A 21,403-nucleotide genomic window follows, 5' to 3' on the forward strand; every position below is an offset into this window, starting at 1 on the left:
CTGGGCTTATTGGACTGTGGGAGGTCAGAATGCCTCGTGGGTTGCTGGTTCCAGAGTAGGTCACAGCCAGCTTGTCCAAGCCAGGCAGACCCTGCAGAGGTCACACAGACACACACACACACACACACACACACACACACACACACACACACACACACACACACACACGCACACGCACACACAGACACACACACACAGTTCCTGTCACGAAGCTCAATAATAGACTCTGCTGTCACACCATGTTCATGTACAGTATATCATGACTGTGATGTGATGTGCAACATGGAACTTGTACACAGATACAAACACAAACTCAAAAGGAAAAAATGGTCTGACGTATATTACATTCTTGCAGGATTATTCAAATTTAGAAGCAGTGACCAAAGCAATTTATAACAGAAGACGTATATCTCTAAGGAATTTTTAGTTCAAGATTTAAGTGAGGTCTGAGTAATACCCTCTGTCAAGGAATGCATCTTTTTGTCCTGATGAAAAACACATTTACGTCTGCATTTCTAGTGGTATAAAAATGGTAACGTTTAACATTTTACGCTGAGTGCTGACTGCTGAGTAGAGAAGGTAAAAAAATGTAGCACTCACATGGCACAAGCTAGTACTCATCATCTGGAACTGGTCGATCAGCTTCTTGTGCAAGGGACGCATTTCGGGGTGCACCAGCTTCTCGTGAACAGCCAGTCCTATGCCCAGGATATGAACCTGAAACATGATCCATTATAGTATTGAAACACATCCAATCGGGGGTGTGGTGTTTGCTTTGGTGGGTTTGGAGCAGATGTGCTGGAGATCATGGATCATGTTCACCTGGTCCAGCATGAGCTCTTTCAGCTGAGTGATCTTTTCAGCATCCTCTGGATGAGAACCGATGTACTCTTTATCAAAGAAGGCCTGGACAGTAGAGAGTGTATATCAATAAACATACACAAAGCCACTCAGACACACACACTGCTGTTCAAACTGGGCCTAATACATTAACGAAGGATTTAACTGACAAGTAAATATAAGAGCGCTCATGTGTACGAGACCCACTTCTCAGAGCTGGGTTCAATGTTGAGTAAACCCAATTAAAATATGTTGCTAATAAATTCTCCACAAAAGTTCATCACATGGCTCGAGGCCACGGCGGGAAAAGTGGCTCTGATGCCCAGCCGTCTGCCCCGAATGTCGGCGGCTCGCACCTCCTGATATCTGGCGATCCCGCCATTGACGGCGGCGTCGATCACACCGTTGAGGCACATGCTGAGCAGGTTGATGTTGCCATGGAGCTGCTTGTGCTGGTACTGGCTAATCAGCGTGCGCAGCTCCTGGTTCTTGTTCTCCACCACGGTAATGGCATTCTCCAGCGGACTCACCTCCACCTGGCCGTACGATAAAAGCACCTCATCACTTTCAGTGCCATGGCTCCAAACAGTGAAAAAAGTAAAAACCGTAAACAAAACTAAAAAGTGCACAAGTGCCGTGGCATGTTGTTTGGTTTACAAGTCAAATCAAGTGTGCTTGCTTTGCACATTTATAGGCAAGGCAAGTTTATTTGTATAGAGTTATGCTCTGTGAGATTTTAGTCTTGTTTATGTAAAATACTTTAAATTTCCTTTGCGTGTTAATTGTAAATAATTCAAAAGAAATGAAAAGAGAAAAAGACATTTTATGGCAATGAAAAGAAATCATAGTTTATAGCTAATCAAAGTCAAATGATTACAGAAAGGCTATAAAAGGTTTATAAATGTGTTTTAAACTTTATGTAACAGGGAACAAAAGAGGAATTATTTTATTCCCCTCCAAATGGCAATGATGGCAAAAAGATGCGAAACACTGACCAGCTCTCTCTTCTCCACTTCAAACCAGCGTGATATTCCTGGCAAAGAGTGTGTGAGGGTGAGTGTGGTCCTCTCAATCCAAAGGCTCTACGAAGACACAGCACAGACGCGTTAACTCTCCTCCCCACCTCCCCAAGGTCGCAACCTCTCCGCACCCACTCCCCCACACCTCCCTGAAGTCACACCCTCCCCGCACCTTGCCCCTGTAGCAGCTGACCTTGAACTCATTCTCCTTGTCCTTGGGGCCCTTGTGGAAGGGCCGGTCATGGCGGAAGAGTCGGACGTTGTTGACACGGTAGAAGCTCTTGATGCGGTCGGGCACGCGGTCCATCTGGAGAACCTCCGCATTCTCCGGCACCGGAGACACTGCGTAGATCTGCATGTCTGGGCGGGCCCGTGTCAAGGTGTTTTGTTTTTTTTAAAAAAACATATGGATTTGAAAGAAATGTAAAAGATTTAGAAAGGGCAAAACATACAGCTAATGTATGTTACCAAGAAATGCAGAGAGATAGGAGTAATGCTAGATAAGCACAGAAACAAGCAGAAATAGTTGGTACTGGAGAACCAAGTGCCCAGGGCTTCTCACACTCATTGAAATTCCAACAAAGATTTGCAAAGCCCTCTTCTTCATTTTCCTCCCAAGTCCCCACGGACAGCTCGGATTTCCATTACTGCTGAAGGATACACTGGGCATCGCACTGCAAAATCGCCTCATCAGGTTGGTTGGGGTGCTGCATGGCGATGGCTTGCGGGAACTCTCCCAGCATTCTCTGCTGAAAAGCCTCCAACCTCTCGTAGTCATGCCCCCGGCAAACAAATTCTTTATTCTACCCAAAAAATAACATATATAGATGTATATTTTCCATCTTAACCATATGTTGAAATAATGGCCTCCAATGTTCTTGGAAAAAGCTTTGTTTGCCTTCTCGCATTGAAAATGGATTTAGACAAACCCCTTTTTGCCGGTTAAGCCTTCAGCATCAGAACAATAACAGGGTTCACCTGACCTCATCAGTCATGGTTATGAATATTATTATGAATTTACCCTGAGGAAAAAGGGGAATTTTCGACCATAAAAGCCGACCCTGAAGAACTCAGGCTCCAGCCTCTGCTGCTCCATGATGTTGTCATAGTAGGCCGCTTCCATTTTCTGTGAAGATTACAATATCTAAGCTTTATCGACATTTTAAAATGACAGTCATTGTTTTTGCTCGATAATCCCTGTTCATTATTGCCTAATGATAACCACCACCCAAGAAAGCAAACATATGGAAAAATACATATTCCATCTCAAACCTTATGTTGGTTCATGCCTTTCAAACATATATTGCTCTCAATATATCTTCATTGACAGTGTGAATTCACACTTCCACATTCAAATGGACTCACCCGTATCCAGCTGAGGCTTTGGTAATCATATAGGGATTCATACTGGAAGGCCAACTCTCGACACAAAGGAATACCGTACTCCCAGCACTGAGGACAAAGCATATCACAAAACACTACAGTGCCACATAGCTATTTCTTACAGTTACAGTTAGCTCTCATACGCTAGCCAAAGTTCCATTCAGCGTGTGTTAGGTGTGTTTGAACTTATTTTGTTCTTTGAAGCTAAGACATCGCTTAATGCATGAGCTCTTAAGGAGATTTACCAGAACAGAGCCCAACTCTCCCAGAAAAGAGGATGAGAGGGTGTTCAAAGACAAAAGCTGTCACTGCCTGGAATACTGGGGTTTTTCTTCCAATGTGCAACATCCCTCTCCTTCACCCTCAACTTCCCATCTTGATCAATCTAATACCTCATTCCCGGGTCTCCCAGCTAATATTCTCAAGAGACTTCAGTTCCAGTTCCTCTGCTGCAAGAGTTCTTAACGGCATGTGAACAGCACATACTATCCCTATACACCACAGTTTCAATCAGGGATATATATATATATTTTTTTGACATATTCAGTCCAAACTTGAAGTCTTACTTGGACCTTGTTTACCTTTGCCGATGCAAACCTCCTCATGCTTTCAGGTCCTATGGTGATGGACCACACTCTCGCGCTTGGGTGGAACTATCCAGCCCCATATGTGTGTAACTGCTCGGCTGTCTCTTCTTCCAAAGCTGAGATTAAAATCTTTCTCTTGCTTCAGTATTCCCACTTGCAGGTCATAGTATCTACTGGACGTTTCAGTTTCTCTGTGATTCTGGCATTTTAAATAATCATTTTAATTAATAAATGTATCCATTTATTAATAAAGTGCCATTCAAATAAAAGCTTATCATTGTTGTTATTATTACTATTGTGCTGTCACTCTACAGGGAAACCCAAACTTGGAATTTTGACCTCAGATACTATTATACAATATTGCAAAATAATTTCCCAGCACTTACTGTTATTATTACTGTAACACACTTTGCAACCTTTCATGTTGAAGAATATGTCAAAAAAGGTTTGACTGTAAATGTCAATGTGATTCATAAGTAGGGTTGCCAGATTTCAGCAGTGACCTAATATGTAGTTACAGAAAGGGATGGGAGGTTGGGGGTCCTGGTTTACCTTCTGGCTTGCGGGGGTTGATATTACATCTGAAATCAGTTTATGTAGACTAGGTTATTGATACATGAGAGGTGAAGCCTGCTTTCATACATTAGATTTATTTTTGGGGTTTCCATGACAAACTAGCCTTAAAGGGTTTAGAATGAACACATTTCAGTCTCTGTGTTTATCCATTGCCACAGTGTAATGATAGCTAAAGTCCAAACTGTGAGTTAGCTGCACTGATCATGTCAGCAAGTCGGTTGTTTGCCAAATAACATCCACAGTGGTGATTTAGAACAGCTGTCCAGGTTCCTGCTAACCCACTAACTCCTGTTATCATTAGGTGTGCTGGTCGCTTTGAGTTAGCCACGCTAACCCACAGGCATGGGCGTCCTACCTTGCCCTTGTTGAAGTAGTGGATGACCTTGCGGCACAGTGCCTCTTTGCGGTGCCACTCGCTCTGCGCTGGGTAGTGGAGGAACTCACGCAGGGGCCTGTCTTCCCACTGGAGCAGCTCCCAGTACAGCAGCAGCGTGAAGGCAGCCTCTGTAGAGCACATCCAGTCAGCCATGCTAAATCACAGTGTAAACCTTCAGATACACTCAAGCTAGGCATTAAACAAAGAGACCATCTCCCTATTCAATTTTATCCTCACTTAACAACAAAGTTCCAACTATGATGTAATACACCAACTTTAAGTCAAGCCTGGTCTTATAAAATGCTGCTGTATGGCTAGCAGGCTAACAGCTAATTATGATACCATTATGCAGCACATTTATCACCGGTAAAACCACAGTTGTCCTGTCGAACAAAGTGGAACTGGTGTTTTGTAGCATTCACCTTGCTTCACCTTACCTGTGTAGTTCTCGGCCTGCAAATGCATATCACACAGCTTGTGAATGTAGCGGATGTACATCTCCTCCTTGTTGATCTCTGACTTGTAGAAGTTCTAGAAAGCCAAACAACAAACAGTGACATCATAATCAAATACTTAAAACAGAAATGCGAAAACAGAACGAGAAGAGAATTAAGTACTCTTCGTGTACTGAAATGGACGACCAGACTCACTAGCAAGTTGACAGTGCAACCAATCTTCTTGTTTTCTGTTTCATCCCCCTTCATACAGTCCCTGTTCACATAAAACACAAAACAGATGGCAAACCAAGCCTGTCCGCACAAGACGATTTCAGCCTCATTAGGATATTCAGAATTCTAAACCCAATCTGAGGGTAATACTGACTTAAAAGACCAGGGTCTGCTATTTCCTCAAAAGGCAAATCTGATAGGATCGACACACTGATGCATATGATATTGTGGAAGGTCAATCTGGCATTGAAGCGCCTACCTGTAATCCAGCAGTCTCTCCATAAGTCGAGTGACAGAGGTAACAAAAGAAATGCCTGTCTCACGCCAGGTCTCCTGCTCAATCTTCTCCAAAAGACTAGACAGCAAGCACAAGTAAAACCTACTGTCAGGGTCCTCCCAGGGCAACATGGTCAGAAAAACACAACTGACCTTTACGGAAAGAGAAGTTGAGAGGGTACAGATGGAAGGTGTTAGTTGGCAGGAGTCTGAAAAGGTTAGCTTCTTACCTGGGATAGGGCCCAAAAAGCTGGCTACTATTATCCCGTAGCATAAAGCAAGGCAGAGGGTTAGTGTAAAGCCAGAGAAAAGATACATTAAAGCTGGAATATTTTAAAAATGAGGGGAGTTCTGCATGTGTAGACATTTGAAGCTTTTATTTGTTTGTATATATAAGATGTGGGAATGTGTTATTTGTATGTGTATGGGTTTGTGCATGAGAAAGAGAGAGAGAGAGAGAGAGAGAGAGAGAGAGAGAGAGAGAGTGAGTGAGATAGATAGATAGATAGATAGATAGATAGATAGATAGATAGATAGATAGATAGATAGATAGATAGATAGATAGAGAGAGAGAGAGATAGATAGATAGATAGATAGATAGATAGATAGATAGAGAGAGAGAGAGAGAGAGAGAGAGAGAGAGAGAGAGAGAGAGAGAGAGAGAGTGCAAACTCACAGTAAACCAAAAAGCTCTCTATAGTTTTCATCTCCTTTGCCTTCAGACACCAGGCTGTCCAGCTTATCTATCAGCTCTGCCTCAACCTGCAATCACAGTAAGAAGAGAGGTCACATTCTCATGAACCCATACCCACTAATGAACTCATACCCACTGCTGAACCCATAGTCACTGATAAACCCATACCCACTGATGATCCCTTACCCACCAATGAACACATGCCCACTGATGAATCCATACTTACTTATGACCCTATACCCACTGCTGAAGCCATACTCACTGATAAACCCATACCCATTGATGAACTCATATGTACTGCTGAACCCACTAAAGACCCACTGGCTAAATAACATTCTAAGGTTCCAGGGAAGCCTGGAGAAAGCAGAAGATTCACTGTTTTCAATGGGCATCCACCATGCGCATTACATTAAACTGGCTGTGCATAGCTAAGGGCTTGCCTGTTTGAAGTTGCCGTTCTTGCGTTGTTCCCAGTCCATCATGTCATGGAAGATGGGGATCATGATGTTCCTCACCTCGTTCTGTGGGACCAGCGTCACCCCGAGAAAGGGCCCGATCATTCCCGGGATGAAATGGATCTTATTTTCACCTACCAGAAAGAAGTCACACCAAAACCAAACTACCTTAACTTTAATAAACATGTACCTCGCCCATCACAATGACCACTGAAGCTTGCGTCTGATACATTGCTCACATTTATCCAACTGAAATGTGAAGACTTTTTATGCCTTCATAATTTGGCTTGTGATCTTTTAAAATCCATTTGCTTTATGTATTCAAAAAAGGTAATACCAAAAGCTACATCATTGAGTGTGCTATTTGGGTAAATTATACCATTAGCTGTTTATAAGCTCATTCAGGCTTACTAGCTATATAAACAGTCTAATGAGATGTGATCATTTTAGAAAAGTGAAGCCCGGTCAATCTCCCCGTCATCACCAGCTTTGGGAGTGGTGTTCTATTCTTTCACCTGTAGAGATCAGTGTTGCTTTGGCAGAGAAGGCAGTGCTGAGGCTGTGGGCTGAGACAGATAGAGAGGGCGCAGGGAGAGAGAAGGAGAGCATAGCATGGGTGGGGGGAGAATGTGGATCACACACTCACCCAGGTTTTGCCACATGCTAAACAGCTCGTAGGCCATCATGACTCTCATATCGCCATACCTGCACAACAACAGTAAAAGAAACAGCAGGGATTGGACAGGTGGGATAGATCTTTACTGTACCTAATAATGAACAGAAAACAGATGTAACACTGGTAACCAATGCATATTAAACAGACAGAAGCTTTCAGAGGGCTTGAAGATCTGATCCCTGTAAAATTTTCCCATGACAAAATATTTTCCCTTGTAGAAGCAAAATTTCATCTACAGCTCAACGGTGAACAATGGGAATAAAGCCATTGCTATATTATGTCCCCTTTGCTGTACTATCATACTGTCATCTCCTTGAAAGAAGGAAGGTCACCTCTGCCTTCTTTACACTTCTGGCTAAGGTTTTTATGATCTATAAGTCTTATATTTCTAGGCCAAAATCAGCAGATGAAGATTTTTTTCTTCATTAAAACAAGCAAAACCTGACCAGTAAAACATTTCATCATCATTTGATGGAAAAAAAGATGAAAAGCGAGATACGATAGGCTGTTTGTAAACAGAACCCTCCAATCATGGGAAATAACCTCCTCTCAATTATCTATGTATAGGCCTGACATCAAAGTGAGATGTGATAGGCTGTTTGTAAACAGAACCCTCCAATCATGGCAAATAACCGCCTCTCAATTATCTATGTATAGGCCTGACATCAAAGTGAGGCTCAAGTCTTTTTGGTCTGGGAAGCTTACTACAGTAGTTAAACAGTAACATTTCTGACTTACAAATTCACACATTTTCAATCTATTAAAGGAAAAAAAAAAGCATTTTCAAGATACTGATTTTAATACTTTATACATTACACTAAGCTCAGATAATTCATAAAACCATAATAAAATAACTGACTATTTTTAGCCAGAGGGAGTGAATGATCTGTTGCCTCTCCATCTCCAAAGATCATACACTAAAACTGTCTACTATATTTTTAACACAGTTTGACCTGAATCCTGACAATATTTCAATGATTCTTATAAACCTACTCTCTTAAAGACAAACATTTTTGTGGGTACAGCAGTACTGCAGATGCCAGAATGTTTATCTGTTAAAGTGTCTGCATGACAGGCAGCAAAACTGGTTGTAACGCTTAAGAAGCAGAGGACAATCAAAAGCTTTCAGGTAAGTGTTGCTTCTGGGTGCACACACACACTTTTAGCCACTTCAGGAGTTGCTAATTAATTGTCCATGCCGCACACAGAATCAGGCTTATGGAAGAATCCCTTTCATGTGAAACACACCACTAGTCTACACAGTGCAAAAAGGTGCAGTAATCACAAACCACACATGCCAACACCTAACACCTTCACCCTAGAAACACACATATTGAGCAATCCATATCATAAAAGAGATTTTGATCTCACAAGATAAAAAGACTTAGTTGAGTACCTCTGGATCTCTGGATGCTCACACACACCAAAGGCAACTAGTGCTTGGCTAGTTTATCATACTGACATCCATTTGTATATCTATCTCACTTTGTGGATCTTTGCAAAAGTACGTTTTTCAGCTCGACACAAAGGGCTTTCTCCTTTTTATTTATTTTCTATCACTTGCAAATGAGATGCAGCAAAATTGCCTGTATACAAATCCCAACCACCAAATGAAATGCTTATTTTTAAAATTTTAAAAATAATTTAATTTTTTTTTTTAATTTTAAAATAAAAAGTTGAACGCTTATGGAGTTGGGTGGGAAAGCATCAGATATGGACACGGGGTATATCACCCTGGGATATGGCTGACATGGCCACTTGACTCAGGTTCGGAGAGCTACGATGGCCAAACCTTCCACATGTGCAGGTCGTCTGCAGGTGGTTACCAGAGCCAGACGTGTGCTGACTGTGCCATGTGTGTCTCAGCAGAACCTGGGCATCACCCAAAACACTGCATGCTTAGAAGTAATTTGCCACTGCATTAGTGTGCACTGGAAGCAATGTGCATACCTAGGTATTCATTTCAGTTTACTTACAAGATCACCTTGTGGACAACGTACAACAGGTAGTTGATTAGTTTCACGTGTAAATTCAGAACACTTATTCCTCAAATGCATGAATTTGCTTGGCATGGCACTTGTATACTACATGGTATGTAGTTATCATGACTACGATTGTAATCAGGAAGGTAACATTGTAAACAATTTCTGATATTTATGATAGGTCCCGAACTTAAGCTCTAATGTTCTACATATCTTTATAACATGAGCTGAATATTTGTGAGCCCAGTGCTATTATGCAGTTGGCTGTCAGACTTTCACCGCTCGGCTTCCTAATAAAAAATTTTAGTATCACTGAAGCCCCATGAATGAAAAACATTGAGGGAATGAGTCTTACTTGTCGAGAACCTTCTTCCTCTTAGCTGGGGTTAAGGTCTCCAGCTGCAGACTGGGTTGGTTGATGTATAGTACTGCTAGACTGAAGTAAGAGTTCCATACCTAGTGGAGAGAAACACCCAAAGATCAACACACACAGTTTTACAATATTTCAAACTTAGGACCCAATGTCAATCGAACTGGCTTTAAATCAATGCCAGTACTAAGGTACTATTTCAGAGTTATCATCACTGTATAAGGGGTGAACTTAAAAATATCTTTATTAGATCAGACTTTGCTAGTAATAAAGTCTTACAATATAATTTTCTGTAGGGTTGTAATATGCAGCCCACAGAAGTCTGTGGAGAAGTGTTTTTTCCTCTATTAGGCAACCTTGCTAAATTATTCAGTTCATTTAGCCTTTGCTCAGCGTGGCTCTTCTTGGCTAGTGGATCCATCTGTCATATGCAGGGTGGAGATGCTCATTATTGCCATGTAGTAGAATGGGCAGCCTGTGTCAACCATCAGGACTTCCCAACGTGCCTGGCACCATTGTGTGTGTGCGTGTGTGTGTGTGTGTGTGTGTGTGTGTGTGTGTGCGCATGCACATGTATGAAAGTCACCCACCTTAAAGTCAAAGTCAGTGTCAGTGAAGTTCTTGTGCAGAGCAGGAGACAGGTACTGCACCGTGGTCACTATGATACTGCAACGAAAAATGCAAGAGGATCAAGTTAAAACCCCACCGGGGCACACTAAGCACGCGGAACACTAAAGCAGGACAGGTCCTGCATAGTATCATTGTGTGGAAATGCATATGACATGGTGGAGCAAATATGCACTCTACACACTCTTCCTGCCATGGTAACAGTTATGCTGGGATACTGGTGGGAAATGCAGCTCATAATAGCTCATCCATGAGGCAGACCTGCTCGACACACAGCACGTGCATTTTTAGAAGTGTTTTCGGCTCCCAAACGTCTTCCGTTCTTGATGGGGTGCACAATGCGGAGGCTCTCTCCGGGAAAGAAACAATGTCATTAGCTGTGGACAAAATCCTGTTTAATGTCTCCAAGAAAACTCCCATTGGGGTAAGCAAACTCAGGGCAGGCGAACCCAGAATGCAATGCATGCCATTAGCCAGCAAAAGATGAGGAAAACAAAGAATGGGGAGGGGGATCAGGATGGAGAAGAAAACTGTCTGTGTGTGTATGAGGGGTTATCTCACTTGCTGGTCAGCAGCCGCATCACGTTCCAGTCTCTGGGAAATATGCTGAGCTTCATCAGATTGCGAAAGACACAGAAGATCTTCAGCAGGAACTCCTGGGAGAACAGCACAGAGGAAGGAATATTTAAGAACAGGCAAGTCGACCTCTAGCTGCTTGCTGTTCATTACATGTACTCATATGTGCATCGTTTGACTGTGGCCCTTCAGAAGCCTTTGAACTATGCCACTCCTCCCCATTAAAAGAAATGGCAGTGCTGTGCTGTGGGGTGATGTTGACCTTTAACTCAGAGACCAGTTCCACTCAACTCATATCCTGACCTCTGCAATTATGAGAGAAATGCCAAACAGACCAGTGTCTCTTACTTCACCACAAATGGGCATTAAAGGAAAACTTGGACATCTATAATGACTAAATGGTCAATGTTATTTATTTAGACAGTAGAAGGTTATTGGACAAATAAAGTGTTGTACTAAAAGAAGGAAGTAAAAGGACGGTATTAAGAGATGCAATGAAAATAAATGTTTCTTTGTGCTTCTCTCATACAAAATGTTCTTATATTTCAGTAATAGAACTAATATAAAATAACTCATCCTAACCTAATCATGAACATACTGAGTTATAGGAAGCTTCACCTTTAGCCCCTCTTTGCTCACCTTTAGTTCCTCTTTGCTCAAACGTAGCTCATCTATGCTCAAACATAGCTCCTCTTAACTCATCTTTAGCACCTCTTTTTTCACCTATAGCTCCTCTTAACTCACCTATACTTCCTCTTTGCTCACCTTTAGTGCCTCTTTGCTCACATATAGCTTCTCTTTGTGCATCTTTAGCTTTCTTTACCCATCTTTAGCTCCTCTTTGCTTACCTTTAGCTCCTCTTTGCTCTGGAAGTTGTCCAGCAGACGCTGGAAGTGGATGTCGGACATTTGCCGCAGGAGAGACAGGAGGCAGGACACGTACTCCCCCTGCCAGTCAGAAAGTGCAAGCACTGTTGTGAGCCTATCACACTGTTCCTCTGGCCTTCAAAAGGCCAATTAAAACACAGATATGGTCAGGAAGGGTTTGAAGCATTGGGTCTGGCATGCTGATATGGATTGAAGCAAGCGCTTACTTTACCTATTCAACAGGCAACTATAAAAAGTGAAGTAATTGTGAGTAATATGCTTATGTATTCCTTTAAAGCAAATATAACATTTCTGCAGTTAAAAATGGCTGATTTTATTGCTGCTATTTCTTTCTATTTGCATCATGTGTTTTCTAGATTGCATGAGAATAATAAGCGGCAATTTGACAACATCTGAACAACAAGCACGCTGACACACAAGTGCGAGAGTGTGTGAGCCACAGAGAATAAAGACACAGACATTGCATACATGGTCAAGGAGACTTAAAGGAACTATTGGAGGGATACACTTGCAGTGGGGGTGCCTAAAAGAACCTCAAAAGAAATTAAAGTCTCGGAGAGAGAATTACAGAGAAACAAGGAAAGAAGGAGCAAGAGAAAGAAAAAGAAAGCAAGACTGGAGAGCTAGAAAGAGAATAAGCAACAAACAGGTAAAAGGAGTGCCGGAGGGTGGATCCTTGGGGATAATCCACAGGGATGCGTGGAAACAGCGCAGGGAAGGGAAGTGGGGGAGGGTGTGGGTAGTGGTAGAAAAATCCAATTTGTTAGTTACTAACAGTGATCTCGGCCGTGCACTGCGGGCAGCGCTGGCCTCTTACCACCTCCTGCGACTGGGACTTGCTCATGATGGTCAACAGAGTCTGAAGCAGCACGTCTAGGAGGCTCTCCACCATCATCTCCACCTCCTCCTGCACTGAGCTCTCCTGCGGAGGCAGGGGATTCAGCAGGTGATGGGAACCAAGGGATACTCTCCTAACAGTCTTAACATTGTTTTCAGTAAACTGACTGTTTTGTGGCTAGCAAACATTTTGGAGCTCTGGGAACTTTACAACAATTATGATGACTTTGAGGTTTTCTGTTGATTAGGCTAAAATAGTGAACTTGTCTTTGCCACCGTAGCAGTTATCTTCCCCAGGTACTTGACTTAATCAGAAGGTTGCTGGTTCAAGCCCCACCACTGGCAAGTTGTTACTGTTGGGCCCCTGAGTAAAGCCCTTAACACTCAATTGCTAAGCTCTACTCAGTTATAATTGTAAGTATATCAAAGAAAGACAATGATGAGAGATGCAAGGCCAGACACATCCTTAGTCATGCTTTAAGATTCCCAAACACTATCAGCATGTGTTGAGTTTAAATCAAGTCAATCAATATATATCAAACTTTTAAAAATGTTCTTCTCAGTACAGTAAATTGAAATTAACAAATAACCACGGCAACTCAAACTGAATAACACAGGAGTCTGAGAGCCTACAACTCCCTCCAGTAGTTAAAGTGACCAATCAGAAACATGATGTAAATTCTGGAATGCAGTTTGTGACTTGTAAAATAGCTGCTAAAAATAAAAATAACATGGTTAACAAGCCTGTAAACATGGAACATTTGCTGGAATATTACTTAACCGTGTGGGCTATGGTTCTGAAGTTGTTGAATGGGGCCATGGTCATTTGGCAAATACACTGTTACTGTCTGTTTGTTAGGTAACCAAAATAGTCTCAATTAGTATTCACTGACACGTCAGCTTCTCCGGAATGTTCCTGCACAGACTGCCTCTGGTGTGCAGTGTTGCCAGTGTTCAGCTAGCTGTTGTTGTTTTTTTTTACCAGTGAGCTGGTCTTGATGATGGAGAAGATGCTGCTCAGGATGCCGGAGCAGATGAGCAGCTCCTTCTGCTGCCGCAGGTGAAGATGTATGTGGTGCAAGACCACAGGCAGAAGAATCCTCCTCGACTCTGAGCCATGCATGGACAACACAGAAGACAGAAATCCATTCATGGAGGGTGCAGTTTGTGAACATTTTGATGACTCGTCCATCATGAGGTCAGCTAAGCTTTAGTGATATCTTTGGTCTGGATAGTGGTCACCAACCTTGCTCCTTGAGACCTATCAGAGCTTAATTTTAACCCTAACAGTTAAAACTACCAGATATTTGATCTAAGCCAACACACACGATTCATCCACAGATTGATCTTCAGAAGTCTTTGATTAGCTAAACAAGGTGTGTTAGATTAGGCAAAACCTGTATGTATTAATATGAAGCTTCAAAATGAAAAAAATACCAAACAAACCTCCAACAGCATTTGAAAAAGAGGTAGCTGAAATCACACCTGGAAAAGAGAACAGTCTGCTGTCTACTGTTCGAGCAATAGACTGTAGCTTCACCACATCCATTGACTGGCCTATGTGGACTGTACTGGGCATGCTCCCCAAGGTGCCCCTCACAAACTCAGCCACCTCCTGCACCGTGAACATCTGCAGCAGTTCATCAAAGATGGCTGGGAAGGAATTAAGCAAGGCTGCCTGTAGAGAGCAAAGAGTAAAGGAGAAAGAAAACTGTGGAGTTTGCCTTGGCCACAACGCCCACGCATTCATTAGAGCCTTCAGATTTTCAGTAATTCCTAAAAGTTTGGATAGGATGTGGGAATGTTTCACAGTGTCATTTCAGCACAGGAATTCACCAGTTTCATGAGTTCTGCTATGTTGTGCAAGCCACCTGATAAATGTACTCATCACTATTAACATATTATTACCAACCCCATTGGGCCATAGAGTAAAACAGTTAATGTTGCACATCCTGCTTCTGTAGATTCTGTTTCCCAGCTGGCCTAACAGACCTCTGAAATGATCTATTCCTGGCAGTAGAATGATTATGGGGAAAAAAACACACAGTTCATGAGTGGACAAGAAAAAAGTCACAGTTAGGGCATGAGATGCTTATAAAAATGTAGACTTCATACGCAGCAATCAAAAATGAAAGAGAACAGCACAAATCAATCTGATCAGAACAAACCTTATTTGGTAAGGTTCACAGAGACAGGTCAGAGTCGCTGGTGCTAGTCAATAAGTTTTTTTTTCTGGGGTTCATCAGCGTTTGGTGAGGGGGTCAACTGATGGATTAAGGAGATGCTGAAGGATCAGTGGCATCTTGGTTGTAGTATGTGGGGTTTAAGTACGGAGGGGATGGAAGCCTGTCCATTGCGTTACTGGGGGAATACACCGAGACACATGTACTTACTGACAGAGGGGACAACCGTGCAGTGTTACTGCTCAACGGCTGTGTACAGCTGGCCTGGTTGATGGTGACTTGTCCAAGAGTAGGCTGGGGGCCCCAAGATGTTCAACAAAGGCCAAGGGGCAACAGGGAGGAGGAACAGGAAGTCACAGCCAAACAGGCCAAATCAAGATAAATCATTTTTTAAAAAGCATCACATGACTATGAGACAATGATTTTTTGAGTCAATGAGCAAAAAAAAAGTTACATGGGCTCTGCACCACAGCTGGAAAAAGAAGCCCACTTGAGTGACATTACTATTTAAAAGTAATTAAATTATTTAATGTAGGAAATGTGGGGATCACCAGCTGTTTCTGTCTTCATTTTCTTAAACTAAAATAACACTGCACAACACGGACATGCTCAAATATAATATTAACAAATACTATGGTGGCATATTGTACAACAATAAACAACATTATTGATTGCATTTAACGATCTTAATATAATTAATGTCATGATCTTTAGATGACAGTTGGTGGCACTCTTACACATCTTTCTAGATGTTGTGACTCATATACTCCTCGAATCTGACAGAGAAAACAATTTATACTCTAACCTCTAATTTCCCTCCAGGAAACCCATTTCTCCAGGATTTGCAGCCAGCAAACAGAATAAAACAACAACACAGAAATTTTGTTCTACAGACCTGACTTGGTAGAAATAAAGCGAAGCAAACGGGGCTACCCTGAAATGGGGCTGTCTAAACTCTTCAGGCAAACGTGTTCTTGAGGACACAGCTGAGGAGGTCGTCTGTCAGCACCCTAACCAAACTGGGTTCTGCATGAGGCAGCCTTGATCCTGAGCAACTGAGCATTAACTCACTGCTGTTAAACCTCAAAATTCCAGAGCCTTTATTCATACCATGTTCATTTAGCTGAGATGATCGCACAGCTTCGAGTTCTGGGTACACTGAAAAATCATGCATCGAGATGCACTTGGGATTTTAATGTTTTCTTCTATTGCTTTTTAGTAGAGCGGGACATGCCACGACTTCCATGATTGCAAGTGAAATGACAGAAATAGCAAAGAAATCAGCTGACACAAAATGTCTCATCTGAGCTACAAACTCCATACTAATATAAATGTATACTTTTCAAGGATATTCTGCAACATATGTAAAATCTATGTTAGTGTAGTCACACTAAACATCCAAAATTCCAACCAGTCAACATAGTGCCACTTGCACAGAGGACAAATGGCATTAAAAGACTAAAACACTGGCATGCAAATGTAAGCACACAAATGCAGGAAATGCCTGGAAGGCACTGGGAAAGTCATCCAGGACACAGTGTTTATCCCAGACCCCACCCATGGTGCACAAATGTGACAAAAACAACATTACATCAAATTAAAAAGGAAAATCTCTTTATCACTAGTTGGTGTTAACACTGGTTAGTGTAATATAAAAGCTGTGATTAAAAAAATGACAGAACAAATCATTATGAGTTTCGCTGTGTAGTATCAAAAACCAATCACCAATCACACCATACCACACAGAGTGGCAGTTACTCTTTATGTACATGCTATTTCACCATTAAAGGCAATCAAAAGGTTTGATATAGGTTTTACTTATTGAAATGTGCATGTCAGACCAAAGGTTGCAATCAAGAGAGTTATCAAGTGGTGAAAACCTCTGAGTACGCATAGAAGACATCACGCCCTGACCGGTACCTAACCAGCCCTCTCAACCCACATGAACCTATCACAGCACACATCTACTTCCCCACTCCCAATCACCAGTTTATTAGTTACTCCCGTCACTTGTTCCTTGTTAGGTGTCTGTGTCCAGGGTTTCACCTGATGCTCCATAACCCTCTGTTACGGTCTGGGCCAAGACTGTGCCGCAAGTAGTTGTGCTGCTTCCTGTTTTTACATCTGTTCATTTACTCTCTTTTGCTACTGTTCAAAGCGAATTAATTTTTCTTTGTGTGTTTTGTTAATAAACACCACGACTACAGTCACTTGCACTTTGCTCCTAAGATCATAGAAGAGGGTTAATAAAAAAGGCATTTTCCCATAAGCATGCACATGATGAAGTGTAAGTAAACAGAAATGGTTTTTGGATTTCAAGCAGTCATCTACTAAGATCATGCATCTGAGAAAATAATCAATCCTTCTCAGTTCCATGCAAGAGATGGAGAGATGCAAGAGGTGACATGGTTGATCAATTTCTTCTGTCTTATTCCTTAAGACTTCTTTTTGCATATAGTCAGAAACACCTTTTGGCTGATTAGTCATTAATTTGTTTGTGTGTGCTCTCCTGAGGCAGACATGTATTAGCACAGGGGGTCAGGATTTAATATAGTTAATGAGCTTAGCTCCATCCCAGTGTAAAAGCTTATTTGAAAGGCATCGCACGTACAGTCCATAGCTCCGATCATCGAGACTCCTTTCCCTTCTGATTTGTTATTAGAACTAGATTGCAGAGAATAAAATTCTAATATATATAATAATTTCTAATATTGTAAACCTGTGGGATATTGTTTCGGCTGACCACCCAGATTTACACATATCTCCCAATCATGTATGTAGAATATAAACCTAAAGGCACAGGTCCCAGACCAAGCCCTCTGACCATCTGACCAGTTATTTTATTCTTCCAGCTGTCAGCACACCAATACCAGACCAGATTGTGAGAGCCTCGAAGTTACTGGGATGTGGATTGACTAGAGTTGACTAGATTTCCCCTCATTCTCGTACATCTGACCTGGGTAAAGATGAGGGTCTCAGAGTTGCGGCTGTCCAGGCTCAGAACAAAGCGGATAGACTGGAAGAGCTCCTGGATGCTGCCCCGAAACTGGTCCTCCTCCATGCCACATGTGGCCCGAGAGTACAGGATACGTGACTGCATGATAAACTTGAACAGGTACTCCAGTGCCTGAAATAAGAAGGGCATTCTGCAATCCATATCTATAGCAATATCAATCAATATCAATATAACAAATATATTCTTGTGTGTGTGTGTGTGTGTGTGTGTGTGTGTGTGTGTGTGTGTGTGTGTGTGTGTGTATATATATATATATATATATATATATATATATATATATATATATATATATATATATAATAAACATTCTTGAAAGATTGAATTTTTTTTTTTACAAATGTATGTTACACCAAAATCTCTTCAAATGCACTTTAATTAGAAATTGTTAGGAACTCATTTACTGTGATTTACAACATTTTTAAAAATAGCTTGTTTCTGACTGACAAAACTAAGTCTACATTTTTTGCCCTATCATCAGGAAACTGCGAACTCCATCCCCAATGATATCACAACCATCCACAGCTGGGAATCCAAAAAAGCACAACATGCTGTGCTATCTGAGTGGGAAGAATGCCCTAGATTCATCAATTACAGTCATGCCAACCAGTGACGGGTGTCCGTTAGTTAATGTGCTCCACCAAGCATGTTCAGTGTTCCTGGAACACAGCATGCATGACAGCTTAAAAGAAGTAGTGTGTGTCACTCATCATTCTCTTCATCTGGTAGCAGCTGTGTGATAGGAAAGACCTAGCTAGTATTTGGGAACTGGCAATTAATAAATTAGGCCAACATTCTCTAAATGTGAAAAAAAGAAAGAAAGATAAAGATATTCAAGTGAAACTATTAGTGTTCCAGGCAAGTTAAAACATCCCAACTGCAGTATTTTATCTTGTGTGCTATAAAACCAAAATGCGAGCAGCTGTCCTTACAGGCTGTATAGTCCCGGCAGAGGCCGTCTAAGGACAAGACTGACTGTGCTGACACACTTTTAATAAAGTTTAAGTTCTATGAAATATTCATTAAGGTCCTTTCTGAACTGAATCATAGCTTGACCAGGCTTCATGAATGTTTCATGCAACCCGTCTACTAAGCAGATTCTGCCTCGTGAGTGCCAGGATGTTGTAGTATTTGTTGTCTTCTATCTGCATTACAATGGAACATATCTGATGAGTAAGAGATTAGAAATGAGTTAAAAGACAACAAACTCCTTTTAAGAGTAAAACAAACTCCTGCACCAACTGATAGGTTGCAATTACAAGAGTAGCATTCAAATTGCTTGGCTAATTCCAGTCCCAAATAAATACAAGTCAGCAAAAAGGATTATTCCTTCAAATTCTGGGAGCTGGGCTATGTGATTAAAACAGCACTTACCCTCATTGCTTCCTGAATGTGGTCTTGGCGCACGACCTCCGCTGAGCGGTCCATATACCACTTCAAGCATCGGATCAGCTCCCTACACACGTAAAGCATGTGCATCTTAGGACACATGCATCATGTGCATCGGCATCACACCACCAAGGAGGCCACGGCCTTGTAATTTCACTCTCCCAAATGGTATAGGCCAGTTTCACTGGTTAAACAAAGACTCATTTAATCTATGATTTCTTTTAGTTACTTCTTCATAGATTTTTACTACATATATATATATATATATATATATATATATATATATATATATATATATATATATATATATATATATTTATTTATTTATTTTTATTTTTTTTTCCCCCAAGTGCAAATAGGCATACTTATAGGCCAGCGCTCCAGCGAAGTGCCTCTGGATGTAAGTGTCCATCACTGGACGAAAGTGATAGTACTTGCTGTCTCGGAGGAGGTTAATGATGAATACCTAGATAGACACGGACAGCCAAATCAAGCTGTGTTCAGGAGCTTATGGATGGACCCGAGATATCAAATAGAGTGCTCTGAGTCTGAAAAGGTTTTCATGCATGAGACCACTGTAATCTCTTCCAACCGCATTTTTGACTAGCCTGAAGTATTTCCTCTCAGTTTGGAAAATGCATCCAGTCTTTAATGTGGCACACACTGCAAACACAAAAGGACCCGAAGTGTACCAACTATAAATACATTCCAATACGAAACACACTCCAAATATATTTACAAGAACAGCAATTTGAGCGAAATTAGCAGCACCAATTCCTTAGGCTGTGACAGTAGGAAGAGAACAGTGGAATGATTGCCCCTTTTTCAACATATGACAGACAGGTTTAGGAAGGTAATAGCTGAACCTCCTTCGCTCTTTGTGTAGAGGTCTGAAAAGCTAAAGACACCCTAGGGACAGCATGTCCGGGCAGCTGTGAACTAATAATGGCTGGCTTCCTGCCAACTGAGACCTACCATTCTTCATCTCTCTCTCTCTCTCTCTCTCTCTCTCTCTCTCTCTCTCACACACACACACACACACACACACACACACACACACACACACACACACGCACACACACACATAGGCACATGCATGGCAGAAAGAGATGGGTAATGTAAGAGCCCACAAATACACACTATGCACAAACACACACTTAGGCACTCGCACACTGTAGAACAAATGTGGATTTGAAGCTTGTCTGGTCCATTGTAAAAGGTGTACTATGTAGAGATAATGTGCAAATTTCAAATCCCTCTTACCAATGACTGAAACACCAGTGGCCCATATTTGTCGGTATTGTCATCTAGAATGGAGAATAATGTATCCAGGATGTCCTGGAGAAACTGAAAATGAATATAGCGATATGACATTCATATTTAGAGAGGTAATAGCAGAATAAAGAGATGTTAATATTTCGCATTACTGCATAGCCACTACTAATATTTTCTAGTCAGCATTACAAGGAGCTCTTACTTTAACTATCTCCTCTCCACTAACATGGCGTAAGCGACCGAGGATGTCCAAAACACGATCGGGATGAGCCTTCCACTTCAGCAGAGCAAGCAAGTCCACTAAACAAGAATGCATTACAACACTGTAATGAGATACTCCACAAGCACTTAATAACTGCGATGTAACAAAGTCCAGCCATAATAAAGGCACTAACAAAGGCTTATAAAGCATTCCTATTTATTAGGAATTTATTAGGCTACCATTCTGTGTGAGTTTCGTGGAAGAGAGCTGAGTGGAGATCCACAGGGTTTCCTTGGCGCTGCGCTGGAAGACGAGGCTGGATGGGACGTTGGGACAGCTGTTGAAGTCATCCTTGCAGCAGGGAAGGCCCAGGTAGAGCGCGTGGTTACTGAAGGTGGTGTTCTCGTCACACTGCGAAGCACACACCTCCATATTTACCACGCCTCTCAGAGGTACGGAACGTCAGCTGGATCAGCTCTAGATAATGTATGGGTGCTTACAGGGATTTGAAA

General features: G+C 41.8%; 1 protein-coding gene across 4 annotated transcripts in view; it reads right to left on the reverse strand.

The window, feature by feature from the left end:
* Positions 1–21,403, reverse strand: part of dock3 (dedicator of cytokinesis 3) — a 157,251-nt gene that overhangs the window by 13,985 nt on the left and 121,863 nt on the right. For all 4 annotated transcript variants that reach the window (XR_014119320.1, XM_081705151.1, XM_081705152.1 and 1 more), the window contains exons 18-48: positions 21,131–21,302; positions 20,892–20,989; positions 20,678–20,761; positions 19,780–19,880; positions 19,400–19,481; positions 17,969–18,139; positions 15,223–15,306; positions 14,315–14,507; positions 13,812–13,939; positions 12,768–12,914; positions 11,954–12,052; positions 11,091–11,185; positions 10,493–10,568; positions 9,888–9,988; positions 7,521–7,579; positions 6,860–7,008; positions 6,402–6,487; positions 5,956–5,982; positions 5,709–5,804; positions 5,432–5,492; positions 5,219–5,312; positions 4,761–4,909; positions 3,225–3,311; positions 2,881–2,985; positions 2,521–2,662; positions 2,053–2,219; positions 1,836–1,922; positions 1,197–1,376; positions 823–906; positions 601–717; positions 1–91 (exon numbers count right to left, since the gene is read on the reverse strand). The exon at positions 1–91 is cut by the window's left edge and continues 28 nt beyond it. Coding sequence is in view for 3 of the 4 variants with exons in the window: in XM_081705151.1 (XP_081561277.1) it covers positions 1–91; positions 601–717; positions 823–906; positions 1,197–1,376; positions 1,836–1,922; positions 2,053–2,219; positions 2,521–2,662; positions 2,881–2,985; positions 3,225–3,311; positions 4,761–4,909; positions 5,219–5,312; positions 5,432–5,492; positions 5,709–5,804; positions 5,956–5,982; positions 6,402–6,487; positions 6,860–7,008; positions 7,521–7,579; positions 9,888–9,988; positions 10,493–10,568; positions 11,091–11,185; positions 11,954–12,052; positions 12,768–12,914; positions 13,812–13,939; positions 14,315–14,507; positions 15,223–15,306; positions 17,969–18,139; positions 19,400–19,481; positions 19,780–19,880; positions 20,678–20,761; positions 20,892–20,989; positions 21,131–21,302 (3,412 nt within the window). In the remaining variant the exon portion in view is untranslated. The remainder of the gene's footprint in view (positions 92–600; positions 718–822; positions 907–1,196; positions 1,377–1,835; positions 1,923–2,052; positions 2,220–2,520; positions 2,663–2,880; positions 2,986–3,224; positions 3,312–4,760; positions 4,910–5,218; positions 5,313–5,431; positions 5,493–5,708; positions 5,805–5,955; positions 5,983–6,401; positions 6,488–6,859; positions 7,009–7,520; positions 7,580–9,887; positions 9,989–10,492; positions 10,569–11,090; positions 11,186–11,953; positions 12,053–12,767; positions 12,915–13,811; positions 13,940–14,314; positions 14,508–15,222; positions 15,307–17,968; positions 18,140–19,399; positions 19,482–19,779; positions 19,881–20,677; positions 20,762–20,891; positions 20,990–21,130; positions 21,303–21,403) is intronic.

This window comes from Electrophorus electricus, chromosome 22, assembly GCF_041902795.1.
Source record: "Electrophorus electricus isolate QZ-2024a chromosome 22, ASM4190279v1, whole genome shotgun sequence".
In the NCBI taxonomy this organism is placed as follows: Eukaryota; Metazoa; Chordata; class Actinopteri; order Gymnotiformes; family Gymnotidae; genus Electrophorus; species Electrophorus electricus.